The following is a 14,012-nucleotide window of genomic DNA, read 5'->3' as shown; positions in this document are numbered from 1 at the left end:
CACAGCCGAACTCATGTTGTGTTGATTGAGAAGGAAAACTGAGAATTTTATTTAAAAAAAAAAGAATTTGCAACTAAATGTATCAAAATAAACACCGGTTGACCAATTTACCCCTTTAAATACCAGGTGGGTTTTCGTCAAAATTCGGGGGATCCAGATCCAGATTATTTACAGGAGAAGTGCACATGTTGAACGGAATTGGCGCTTGGAAGTGCAGAAAAGCCATTAGTTCTTGATTGTGAGGCTTATTGACTGGTGGATCCCACTTGTCTGAAAATGGGATGTGGGCCATCTGGCAAGTGATGGTTCAGGTCCATATTTTCGTTTTGGTTCATTGTTTTATTATCGACCCAAGATGGGTCAAATTATCATCATTACCGCTCGTTACTCAGGCATTTTACGAACGGGTCCCAGTCACATTTCCGGATAAGGAAGGATAGCATAAGGGATTAGTTTGGGGGAAATAGATATGGTATGGGAAGAGTTTTGACCAATTAAAATTCATCTATAATTTTGATAAATAACATTGTATTGGGCTCCATAGTCCATACATACAGCAAGCTGTGTATTGGGCTCCATAGTCCATACATACAGCAAGCTGGTCTTCACAGATCGGATCTTGATGCCATTAACGATTCTCTATTTGCTTGAAAGTCACTGAGAGAAGATCTGGTCAACGGTCAGCAGGAGTCCACAGATCGGATGGCCTGGGAAAGGAGGCTGTTGACTCACAGCACAGATTGTCTTTTGACAACTTTCGTGCTGTCTCTAAACCACGATCGACAGATCAGCTGCTCACGTGGTTAAGTACGACAGATCGACCATAAAACACTATTCAGGCTCCCACATCTTACAAAATCGAGTTGGGATCTCAATCCAACGGCTTTTACAGGAATCAAGTGGCGAAAAAGGTCCAGCTGATCTCTTGTAATCAAATCCTGATACTGAACTGGGAGGGGATCGGGAGAACAACCCATTACCCTTGGATGATGGGAATCTCTCGTAGGACCCGAAGAACCCACAATTAGTTATTTAGTTTGATGGGATGCAAAGCAGATTATCATTTCTTCCAGTGATTCCTTCCTTTTTTATCGTTCAGGTTTGGCACAAAGAAGAGGCACGTGCAGAGAGAAATAACATTGTATTTCTGCGCTGTAAACTAGTACCGACTCACTGTCTGTATCGTATGGTGGGTCCCACATTTCTGGTTTCTCTCCGTTTTCTCCACCTCACTTCCTCATCCATTTACGTCCACCTGCACTCGCGAAAGCCGTATAAAAAGGAAGGAAACCAAATCCACATGAGAAAAAGGGAAGAGGCATACAGAGAGTAGAGAGATAAGAGAAGAGATGAGGAATCCGAGTTCGTCAGCGGCGGCGGCGGCGGCGGCATCGTCGAGCACGAGTAAGACGCCGTGTTGCAGCAAGGTGGGTCTGAAGAGAGGGCCGTGGACGCCGGAGGAGGACGAGCTTTTGGCCAGTTACATAAAGAGAGAAGGCGAGGGGCGGTGGAGGACGCTGCCGAAGCGGGCGGGGCTGCTTCGTTGTGGCAAAAGCTGCCGGCTCCGGTGGATGAATTATCTCCGACCCTCCGTTAAGCGAGGCCAGATCGCACCTGACGAGGAAGATCTCATCCTGCGTCTGCACCGTCTCCTTGGCAACAGGTACTACGACGAGTCGACGACCTACCTACACCTACACCTACACCTGCACCTTCTTCTTCTTTTCTCTCTCTATGCACTTCACTTTGCACCACCCTTTTAGATCAATCTCGTCTCATTCCTCCAGTAACAGTTGTTTTCCCAATAGAACAGCTCTTAGGGTTTTCAATTTTTGCGTATTCACCTCCACCTTCGTTTTAGGGTTTCGTCGTTGCACTCTCATTCCCTTGCTTCGTATGATGATATACCACATAGTTAGTAAATCTTCTGACGTTCTCTCTGTTTCAATTTTCTGGGTGTTCTCTGCAGATGGTCTTTGATTGCTGGGAGGATCCCAGGAAGAACGGACAACGAGATCAAGAACTACTGGAATACTCATCTCAGTAAGAAGTTGATCAACCAAGGAATAGATCCCAGGACGCACAAGCCATTGAACCCTAACCCTAATTCCTCGGAGGAGAATGTCCACGCTGCTCCTCCTGCACCAAAACTTCAACCTCACCCTAACCCTAATCCCGTACCACGGCTCTGCAGTGGTGCAACCACGCCTTACAAGGGTAAGGAATGCTTCAGAGAGATGAGTCTGGATCAGGACCAAAGTCGGGAAGTGGGCAAAGACGAAGAAAACTGGCAGAATTCTGATGGCTTCATAATCGGCAGCAACCACGGAGAGGATAATATCGATTGCTGCACTGATGAAGTCTTCTCTTCCTTCTTGAATTCATTAATAAACGAGGACATGTTCGGGAACCAACAACAACACCAGCAGCATCAGCAGCAGCAACCTAACCATCATCTGATTGCACCTCCTGATCATCTAGTCTCTTCTGCACAGGCTTTCGGCTATGGTGCAATCTGGGAATCTCCACTCACATCCTCCACAGCTGCTTTTAGCCAAGACGAGCATAAGCGGTTTGTAGATCACGTCGATAAGCGGCTATGAATCAGTTGTCTACACTCAGCAAGAACCTGCTCTGAGAGTGAACAGATCAAGATCAAATCAAACTGTTTGATGATTGCTATTTTATGTATATTATATGTATTAATGTTGTTGTATCTGTTATTGTTGTTTCTAAGAAGCTGAAGATTGAACAACTGCTTTGAAATTTGGATGAATGAATGCATCTACTTGTTTGCAAATAAACTACAATTTTTTCGCTGTGAGGATTCAAATCATATATAGTTGCAGAGATTTGGTAACAGCTTGACAATAAATAACACAGAAACGAAGAGATGAAGAACAGCTTGATAATTTTTCAACTTTATCAACTTATGATCTAAATACATCGCCTGGTTCAGTGAGTGATCTTATGAAATGATTAATGATACAAAGCTCAAGGCATCGTAGAGATATTACCTTATGCAGCTCTAATGCAAATACAGTTCTATCAATTAATCCACTACCAGATTATTCATTCCAATCAATATGGATAAGGATGAAGATCATTTGGTGATTTTACGTTCAGAGTGACTTTGACTTCAATTAATGCGATACTGGCTAAGTGGTAGAAGACCCTGTTCATAGAAGATCTATTTAAATGAATTTCGATGATCTACTACTATAGATATGTCATGCACATAGATGCTTTCATCAAGCAAAATAACGTACTAATAGTGCCTTCAAAGAAAAAAAAACATACTAATAGTAAGAACAGGATAATTTAGATTCAGAGAAGAGTATTGGGTGCAAGTATTACCTCCATTAATGAAGTTATTGTTTGATCCAAAAGAAATTCCACGTATTCCATTTTTGCAACTTTAGGTTGCATTATGTTTTCAAGTACAAATATGATTATTTTGTATCTTCCCATTCATTTGCTACCATGATATGTATGATGTATCTCTTTAGTTTTGTTTTTCTATTATGTGGTTTAAAGAGACAGTATTCCCCTTCGAATTTGCAATATATATGGGTCCATAACTTTAATTTCCTATCACCCTATGAAGTGCAATTAATGGCTATCCTTATAGCTATATTTCTTTGTTGTGCTTCAGGGAAAAAAAAAAGATGAACATCCTCCCAAGCTCTCTAGAACCTGTCTACATGCATGAGTCTTCAAAACAAGCAAAAAAGACTATTCTTGGTGAAATACATAGCCGACTACTTTTGATGCTGGGATCTATATTCACTGAGCAATTAAAGAAGGTTAACTCGATTATTGACAGTTAAAGAGCACAGCTTTGATGCATCAATATTATACATCCAAAGATAGAAACCACGTTATGGGAACAAAAAAAAAGGTATTAATTGTTCTTGACCATTCATGCGGAGAATTCTTGATTTTCCATGCAATTTTTGTTCATGCCCAGTGATCTTTATCAACCAAGAAATGAAGTTAAGCCCTAAGAATTTGTGCTTCAAATCTATTAACCATGGAAAAAATACCCATAAAAGAAATCGAAAATTAATGCTACCAATCAGCACATTTAGTATCATCATTGTGGTTGTTCTCTTCATCCATGAGGATTTTGAGCCTATAGATGGCCTGGGGGCTATTATCTAGGATTTTGTAGTAACAATTAATTAATGGGTCGTAACGTAAAGACCAGTTTATGAGCTAAACGCTATAAAAGGACAATGAGAAGGCCGAAAAGAAGGTGAGGATTGATATGAAGGCCTAGATAGAGCAGAAAGGTGAAGGTTTGTATAACCGGCCCAAAATAGTTGAAGTAAGTCTGTCTTGTGACGCGTTGAGTTGAAATGTCAAATAATACACCTCAGATATATTGCAAATGTATGCACTGATTGTCCAAGCCAATGGGTTATTCTATGCTAAAGCTTTATAACACTCAGAACTGCATATACATCAGTCAGAACTCAGAAGTAACTGATGACTAGGAAGAGCTAGCATGAAAATAAATTGGAGGGTTTGATAGTTTAATAACACCCTAGCTAGTTTCTACAAAACTGACATGATATCACTTGGTGGTAGATCTATATACGTTTATAATTGTCATGTAGTTGAATTCTTCATGATTCTCTACAAAAACATGAACAGATGATTGGACTTTTTTTCAAGTCACATGCAACAACAAGATGTTGAGATTTGTATACTTCGGTTGAACAATAATGACTTAGGGTAGATGGGGTGATGATAAGGGGAGGAGCTATAAGATTAAGGAGCCGTTAAACCTAGTAAGTGGGGTATAAATTAAAAGGAAAGCTAATCTATTTTAAACTAGAAAGCATATATTACAATTCTATAATTGTCTCTTACACAACTCAACTCAAACTCAGCTAAGTAACCAACTGATGGTGGGTTAGTTGGTAGGATCTCTGATTTGTTTGCTGCAGAGACCTGGGATCAAATCCCGCTGCCACCAAGGTTGGGGGTTAAGGCGATGGGGGATGGGCCAGGCTATATGGGATTGGTTACATGAATCATGATCCATGGCTCCACTTGTTAACTGCCATTTAAAATTTTAAATTATGGGCTGCCAAATCTTTCATCCCATGTCCCAACTCTTCCCATTCTCAAAACTCATATATCACTTCTTAGTGATGCTATAGAGATTTTATCTGAACTTGACTAAATCATCTTAGGCTGCATTTGGCATTCCTTATTTTATGGAGTTATCTCCTTTTTGCTTGTTCATAGGGGCATCTTAACTGCAAAAAGGAGATAAGTCCTTAAAATAAGGAATGACGAATGCAATTTTAGTCTATTTTTTCTCATTTTTTTACTTATTAGAGCTATTCCTAAGTTCCTAGAAGCGGGTTTATCTTTGATTCTCACTATTCCATCTCAACATTTGCACATTTTTGCTAAAATCGTTTTCTTGGACATGTTTTTTGATTGTCTGATATGCTTTACTCCAAACAAAGCTCTATTTTTAAAATATAACAATTTTATAGAAATTTTCTTTAAGACTGAGTAGGTTTTCTCCTATTACATAGGGCCAACTCCATTTTGTCCATGTTGCTCTCATGCTATAGGAAACTTCCACCTTAATTGTCTCTAATACTAATAGACTCTAATTTCCACTCCTATAGAGCCATTACCCTATGTTGGTCCTAGCTATTTGGGGTCTTGGAAGGGGTAGAGTGGATATGAACCTAACCTAGGACATTATTTTGGCACAAAATCGCCATCTCATACAAACTATAACTTGCATTCTTGCACCTATCAGCCCAAGATTTTACCATCATACTAATTAAACAATGGCCAATGCTATTAATATTAAATTTACATTACACTTGTCCTACTTATTTAAAAACCTCTTCTTTCTAGCTCATTTGTCCACAAATCTTATTTTGCATCCAATCCATCTCGGTCGGGTTTCATCAATTAATATGATATCATCAACAAAAAACATACACCATGAAATGTCCTCTTGAATATGTATCAATTCATTCATAATCAAAGCAACTAATGATGTTTATTAACTAAGAGGATAACATTACCATTTTGACTAAAAAATAAAATACTATGGTTTATGATTTTATTTTCACTTTTATGCATATAGAAAATTTGAAATAGAAGAGATCCATAACTTTCCTACATGGACAAAGTATGCATTCTAGCTAGCCTTTATAATTTGGTCACATCAATCAAAGAAGGGTACTGTTTCAAATCGTTTCAGGGTATCTGTTCATCATATGGCTAAAGTATTTGTAGTTTGATTAAGAACTATTTGAAATTTTTTATTTAGCTGTTGTTAATTGTAATTATGTTTACTAAATCCTTTATGATGAGAAACAAATGTTAGTTAACTTCCACACCTTCAAACATCATTCATTGTATTAAGTAAACTATGGATGAATGACATGATGAAGTTATCATTTTGGAATGAGAGCCAACTACTCACTATCATCTGTATGCTAATTTCTTAAACCTAAGAGAAGAGATAAAACAAAGTTCTCTACATATGCTGGAGACTAGAAAAGTTGGGAGGGTTAATGATAGGTTATGGTTACTTTGGAGGGCGTTCCTTTTTTGTTTCTTGTGTGTGGGTGGGGCGACATATTCAATAAGAAGTGCACCTGCCTACTAGAACAACAAACACTAGCTGCAAAAAGTAGTGGATGGTGGTTTTGGAAATAATGTGGATTATGTCCTACATGTAAGTAATATAGCTGAGTTTCAAAAACTATAAGAAAATAATGAATGTTAGAGATAGGATATGAACTTACAATTATTTCTAAGCATTATTTTTTGAGCCAGGGGATTGAGTAAGAACACATCCTAATAGAACTACATTAGACAAATTAAGAATGAGTTGTTACAGCTTGAAGTAATTTGCTTTCTTAATTACATTGACCATATATAGCCCTTTTCCTACTACTTTAGAAGATGAAGACATGGGAAGATGTTGAATTGGAATCCTCACTATTCTAATACCATCTAGAAGATGAAGGCATGCCTATCCTCTCCTTGAATGCATGGGAGGATTAAGCGTCTGTTTTGCATCATTGCTGTTGCTCTAGAAAACTGCACCACATCAGCATCACGTCAGAAAAAATGGTGTTTTAGGAAATGGGTGTTTGTTTGGAACTGTTTTTGAAGCTGCAACTCATTGCTGCCAATATCGACGTGAGGTGGCAGTGACGTGGCACTAGATAATGGGTACCAGTGCTGGAAACGCTTCCTAGAGCATTGGTACCAAACAGAAAACGTTGTTATTGCTCCACAAAACATACTACTTGGCAGGAACGTTTCCAAACAGAAAAAAGGCACCGTTTTTTGAGTGTACAAAGAGGTCTCTCCCTAATCATCATCATCTAAACCGTATCCCAACTATATGGAGTCTAACTATATGAATCCTGTTCATCATCCCATCTTGTTCATTTGCCATCCACAATTAAATTATGGAGCTTAAATTATTTCTTTTTACTTCAACTCAAATCCTTTTCAGTCTGCCCCTATCTCTTTTAACCCATTCAACTTATAAAAAATCACTTCTCCTAATAAGTGTTGTAGGTAGGGTTGCAACTGAGTGGAGCTCTAATTGAATAGTTTGTGCTTGAGTTCGATTGGGCTCAATTCAAGTTTGACTCTAATCAAGTTCAAATTCAAGGTAATCTCAATTAGTTATTCAGACTTGAGCTTGACCAATAAAAAGTTTGGCTCAGCAGCTCACGAGCCTGGCTTGATTAACATATATATATATATATAATTTATAATAGTATGAAAAAATATTATTTTATGTAAAACATTTTCTTATATTCTATATAAAATATAAGAGTATACTATATATTATAAAAATATATCATCTTTTGATGAAAGAATCTATCATGTATATATATATATATATATATATTTATTTATAAAAATACAAAAATATATTTATTTTTGAGCTTTGGAGCCGAACTCAAGCTCATCAAATATTTAGTCGAACCAATATCGGACCATGAAATAGAGTTTGAATCAAACTCAAGCTCAAGCCTAATAGTATTCTAGTTGAATCGAGCCAAGACATGTAAATTAAAGTTCAGTTTGACTTAGCTCAATTTCACCCCTAGGTGTAGGTTGTTATCTATGCACATAACCTACATCTTAATCTACCTTCTCTCATTTTATCACCTATTAGAGCTATTCTTAGGTTCCTTCTTATGACTTTATTTGTAACACTATCATTTCTAGTTTTGCCACTCATCCTTCTAAGCATTTGCATTTCTGTCACACTCATTTTCCAAATATTCCATAAAACAGTCTTGATCCTCTTTATTAACTCAAGGAGGGATACCGGTCACAACAGGATCCCAACTGATTGGTATTACACTACTTGTTGTATAATTAAACTAAATAAAAAATTTTATAACTAAATTGAGATATAAATACTAAATAGCATGGAAAAGTAACTAAACGAAAAACCTAGCTAGTTGTTTTTGACAAATATCATAACTTATTTCAGTTCTCCAATCTAATTTTGTATATAGATTAAAGAAAAATCCTAGCACATGTCATGTGATGTGTGATTTGTTTTCACCTATGTCATTGCGGTCCCTAATGTTTGTATCAATTTATATATGAAATTGGGGTGCTATCATCGAGTTCTAGGAACTATATTGGACTTCTAAATTTGGGTTTAACACCCTGTACTAAAAAATAAAACAAGCAAAGTTGAGACCAGGTGGATGGTAGCATTGTATTAAACATTTTACAGGCGTTCACAAACAATTACTAAATCAACATTTTTCTTGAATGTTATCATGGTTTAAAGTATTGATAAATCCGATACGTATGATTAGGCATATCAGGTGTTTCAATGCTTAATAACTTTTTTTTGTTTTTTTTGTTTTTAATTAATCAAAGGGGTCAGTTTTATGTATGTCTACCCCTGAAACACCCTTTATTTAGAGTATCTGAGACCTACCAATATGATATAATACACCAGAATTTTTTTTTGGTATTTAGTGTCACACACTACTAATAATCCCCCTTTTCAAATCGGTAATTGCAAGAATCGATTTCGTATCAATACTAGAACAAACCAGCTAACATACCAATAAGTCACCCCTCGATTCGTTTATAATACACCTGATATGATATGAGGTATGGGGTATATCATATCAATACTTTAAAGCCTTAGCTTGGTTAATGCTTCGATTATGCTATTTGCATCAAAATGAAGAAAATAAGAGATTTGCTTTACCCATAAGGCTCAGTTTGGAAGGAACACAAATACAAATGTATACAATACAAATACATACAAAATAATATAAATTACAGGGTTTTCCGCTCTACATATTTGTATTTGTACTCCTTCCAAACTGAACCTAAATAAAATCCCATGAATAAAAGCATATATACAACAAAGCGGGGCCGTGGGGGAGGTGGCAAACTGGTAATGGGAGGGACAACTGGATCGGTCGGTAAGCAAAAAAAACCCGGTCCCAACTCAAACCGGGTTGAGATGCAGAACCCAATTCCAATAGGAAACAGAAAAAAGTTTTTGGAGCATTTATGAAATGCGTGACCTGATTCAGAGTTGACCCTTTTGAAACTAACAGTCTTATTTACTTGTGACCGGCAGATGGTGGTTGCTTGTGCACGAGTGTTTGAGTGGTGGATAGTGAAGTAGGTGGAACGCCAACTTGATTGACCTAAACCTTATTTTTACAAAAATAAAAGAATTTCCTCGGTAGGCCCGTGCCTAAAGGTTGATACTGGGTGTATGGCGGGGACGAGTACAAAGTACAGAAGTGAGATACATAGAATCTACACCAAATCAAATTGGTAGCCGCATTTTTTGAATAGCCAATGGTCAACGGTTCAGTCTGACTGTTAGATTTCAAGCAATAAGCATCTGATAAATGACCGTTGGATGGCTCGCTCCACCTGCAAACCGGCAAACCGGGGTGGCCACATGAAGTTAGAAAGCCATTGGTTACTGGGTACAGCCGTTTGTCCAGTTAGCAACTGACTTTTGCACTAAAGATTTACTGCCCACCATGAATAGGACCACTGATACCTACGCTGAATGGTTTCTCTATTCCTGCTCAACTCTTTAAAAACATTTGGCCTTTCTGTAACTGAGGTCTGAAGATATCTACTACCATGGCGTCCAATCAAATCAACACTTCTCTAGTATTCTTCTTCTTCCTCGGATTATCAGTCCCCTAAGGCCATGCTTGGTTTGAAGGAAAAGGTAGGGAAATGATGGAAAAAACAAAGAAACCAATATAAGGATTGTAAAGGTTTTCATACCTTTTCCTTCTTTTTCCTACATTTTCCTTCAAAACAAACATGGCTTAAAGGAAGAAGAGAGAGAGATCACTCAAATAAATCTTGGGGTTTCAAGGAATGAACAATGAGCCCATATGAAGGTCCACCACCAGATAGTCCTAGATGATTGGCTACACTGGAAGACTATGACAAATGGGTGCTGTGTAGGACAGATCCTCAGTCTTGTCCAAGTGTGAAATGACTTTTGTTTGCCAAAAAGAGCGTGGAATGACTTTTGGGCATGCCTTTTTGGGCAGAATGGACCTTACTTTGGGCCCATTTGGTCCAATCAATCGCTATTCCATCCAATTCTTGCCCAAATTCAGCAAGAAATGGCCAGGAATGGATTCTGTTAACCTGCTAAACGTGGCCTAAGTATCTACAGTTTCTAGGACAAGAAGACCCATAATTGCTTTGGGTTTCTTCTTTGGAGTGCATGCATATTTTATAGGGCCTATGCCCTATAGCCCAATACAAGCTTTTCCCTAAACTAGGGTGGGACCCAGACCCAGAAAGTAGGTGGTAGTGAACTAATGTAATTGTGCCACGTGGACAATGCAAATCGGGGAAATGATCATCGTGTTAAATAGTATTTTCTCATGGTTTTCTCTTGGTTTCTGTCCCTATAATTAATAAACCAATTAGGACGAAAGCAAGTGATCTCTCTGGTTGTGTTAAATAGTATTTTCCCTAAAACACCCTTTACCAAGCGTTCTACCCTCTATTTCAAACTACATTTTCAGTCTCCAAAGTGATTTTGAGTTTCATATTCTTTGAGACAAATTGCTCGTAGTTGTTAGAGAGAGAGAGAGAGAGTTTCAGCTTCTGTCATAAGAGTTCACATGAATCTAGAGAGAGAATACAACATTCATTAACAACAGCTCAGATGAATCCACGTTTCTCTGCAAATCTTCTAACCTCTTATAAAACAAACATTCAAAACAGGCCACAAACTAACATGAAACTAGCAAACAGGGGATGCGATGAACTGAATTCCTATAAACATTCTCATCACTGAAAGCCTCTCTGTTTTGATGCAGGATATTTTACAGAAGTTCACTTGAGACAATTTTTGTATATTCACAGAGGAAGAACAGCAAAATAATTTCCTTTTAAACGAACAAGAACACCAACAAGAGGATTCATCATTCATCATTCATTATTCATGCAAATGCAAAGCACAAGTTGAGACAGACTCACCGGAGAACAGACTCCCCCTCCGGCATCCCAAATTCCAGAACAATCGCAACCCAATTCGTTGAGCACGCCCGTCATGAACATCGATAAAGAGTATCAGTAAGAAATATGCTGGTTATGTGTGGGGTGGGGATGATGGGCATCTCGGCAAGCAGAACAAGTAGGTGAAGAAATTCACAGAGAGTCCATGCACGAAGAGGATATAAGAAATGTTAGCTTCTGGGTTTCTGCATTGTCAATATCTCCGTTGGGATGAGAGATTGAGAGAAGCATGTGCATGAACGTTGAGGAGTGAGAAAGGGAGAGAGGAAGAGGGAGAGAGAGAGGGGAAGAGAGAGCAAGAAAGAGATGAATGGGCAACTGAAATAGGCGGGTAAAGTTGTTTGTTTGGATTGACCGGTAGCTTTAGTGGGGTGTGGGTCTCTGAGCCTGGGAAATTGGAGAAGAATGGGTCTGATGAACAGTGTATGACAAGAGAGAGGGCCGCCCAACCAAACATTCCAACCCTGTAGAGTATTTGAGGGTCCGATATGCTTAACGGACCAAACCAACCTTTCTCTTCTGATTTTCTACGTTTTTAATTTCTGCCCTTCTTGTTTCAACTGCCCATAAGCTATAAGGTGAAGGTCATTTATGTCATTTTGATGGGTAGTTGCATTCATGGTCTTCACTCTTGACCCTGCAGACTTCAGGCTCAGGGTCCTCTGAAGTAGGTTGCGGAGAATGAGATGGGGTTCAATCCAAATATCTATACTGAGGTTGTGTTTGGTTTAATAGGAAATAAGAGAAACAGAGAGTTGATAGGAAGAAGATTTTAAGGAGTTTAACAAATTTTCATGGTTTTCAAAACCGGACTGGAAAAATTGGGAACCGGTTCGTTTTACCCTAGAATCATCTTTTGGCAAAAAATGTTGATTTGATTAACAAGCTACTGACCCGGGTGGTCGAACCATTTGAACCATTCGAACCATCCAACAGTTTTGACCATTTTTTTTATTTTTTGTCAGAATGAGCTGTCTTTTTGGTTTAAATAATCGAACCATTCAGCCCAGGAACCGGACCCTTGAACAGTTTGTTGTTTGATTCGGTTTTAAAAACCTTACAAATTTCTCTTGAACTTTCTGCTTTCTCTTGTTTACTATCAAACCAAAATAACTTAGGCATTAGATTGGTCTTACTTGGATTGGAGTGTTATGGCAATTGGCAAGGCCATTGATATTTTCCAAATGAAGAACTATAGTGGTGTTTGAGTATAGTTCTGTAAATTGTGAAATAACAATTTGAGTAGTTACAAAATCTTCAACTGAAATAAAAAAGAATAAAAACTAGTTTAATTACTTTTATAGCCAAATTAGGCTGTATTTTCCCAATGAATTTTCTCTTCTTTTTTTATTTTCCTTTTTGAAGAAGGAAAGATTTTGGTTTTGGAGTAAATGTCAGCATCACATCCAAACATACCATGATACATCAGCATCACACATTATGAGCATTATACATGTGCAAACAATTTAACGGATGTCTTAAGATGTTCGTTTTATTTATTTAATTATTTTAGAAAATTATTCATAAAAGAAAGAAGTTTTGGCCATCCAGCCCAGCCGTGAGAAACCAATTTGGTGGAGGATAACAGGGGTCATCTCTTCTTCATGACATAGAAATTCTTTCCAATGAGATATGTTGTGATTTCAGTTTCCAATTCAACCACTCCATGTAATCTATTGAAACATGAAACCAGTCCCTTTTAAAAGATCTATTAAGTGGGTGTTTTGCTAGACTGCCATTACCCCCGCATCTCCCATTATTTGCCATTGGGAACATTTTAACTCTTTTTGTTTCCCAAAATCACTGTTTTATTCACCACTACGACTTTCTGCATTTAATTTTCACAACCGCATAACACATGGTTGGTGAATTGGACGATATTCAAACCCTCATTCTATTTTGTTTCCTAGAACCACCGTTCCACCACCATAAACCTTTTGATATTTCTAAACAAACATAAAAAAAAGAGAGAAAAGAACCATCTTAATTTGCATTTTAAAAATAAAAAAAAGGAAACAATAGTAACTGTGGAAAGAACAAATAATTTAATATTGATCTCACTAGCAAATCAAAATGCTTGTACAAAAACATGCAATTTGATACTTCCAAGTTCTTTTCCATTGTGCCAAATTGTAGATCTACAAGTCTAATTTAATTATTATTTATGAGTTTTGTTTCTATCTCCGTAAAGAAATTAGTGCCAGATGAGAGACCGGTTGAGAAAAATAAAAAGAAGTCTTCAACTAGACGGAATTGGACCAGGCCTGAGAAAAGGAGAGGTCGGGAGGTGGTGAGACAATGCAACATTTGTTTGGCAAAGGATAAAATGTTCCTCCTACGGTAGCATTACACGGCGGAAGAGAGGTAATAACTACCAAAATTGGTGGTACCGGCAGAGTAGAAGACAGTGGAGTAGATTGTGGTATTGCCGGAGGCAGGGAGGG

General features: G+C 37.8%; 1 protein-coding gene and 1 long non-coding RNA gene across 2 annotated transcripts; one reads left to right on the top strand and one right to left on the bottom strand.

Annotated features, from left to right (window-relative positions):
- Window positions 1–484: 484 nt before the first annotated feature.
- LOC148872906 (uncharacterized) lies at window positions 485–12,015 on the bottom strand. The gene is made up of 3 exons (XR_016107715.1): window positions 11,530–12,015; window positions 1,325–2,634; window positions 485–1,255 (listed from the first exon to the last, which is right to left on the bottom strand). It is a non-coding gene; the product is annotated as an uncharacterized LOC148872906 (long non-coding RNA).
- LOC148872907 (transcription repressor MYB5-like) lies at window positions 1,350–2,804 on the top strand. The gene is made up of 2 exons (XM_088972189.1): window positions 1,350–1,663; window positions 1,970–2,804. Exons 1-2 carry the CDS (start codon window positions 1,350–1,352, stop codon window positions 2,601–2,603), a joined length of 948 nt encoding a protein of 315 aa, XP_088828315.1. The 3' UTR covers window positions 2,604–2,804.
- Window positions 12,016–14,012: the final 1,997 nt, after the last annotated feature.

The sequence above is a fragment of the Nelumbo lutea genome, chromosome 2, assembly GCF_056320005.1.
Source record: "Nelumbo lutea isolate HS-2025 chromosome 2, American lotus-T2T, whole genome shotgun sequence".
NCBI classification, from domain to species: domain Eukaryota; kingdom Viridiplantae; phylum Streptophyta; class Magnoliopsida; order Proteales; family Nelumbonaceae; genus Nelumbo; species Nelumbo lutea.
Note: the sequence above shows the minus strand (reverse complement) of the source record. Positions and strands in the feature narration are given on the sequence as shown.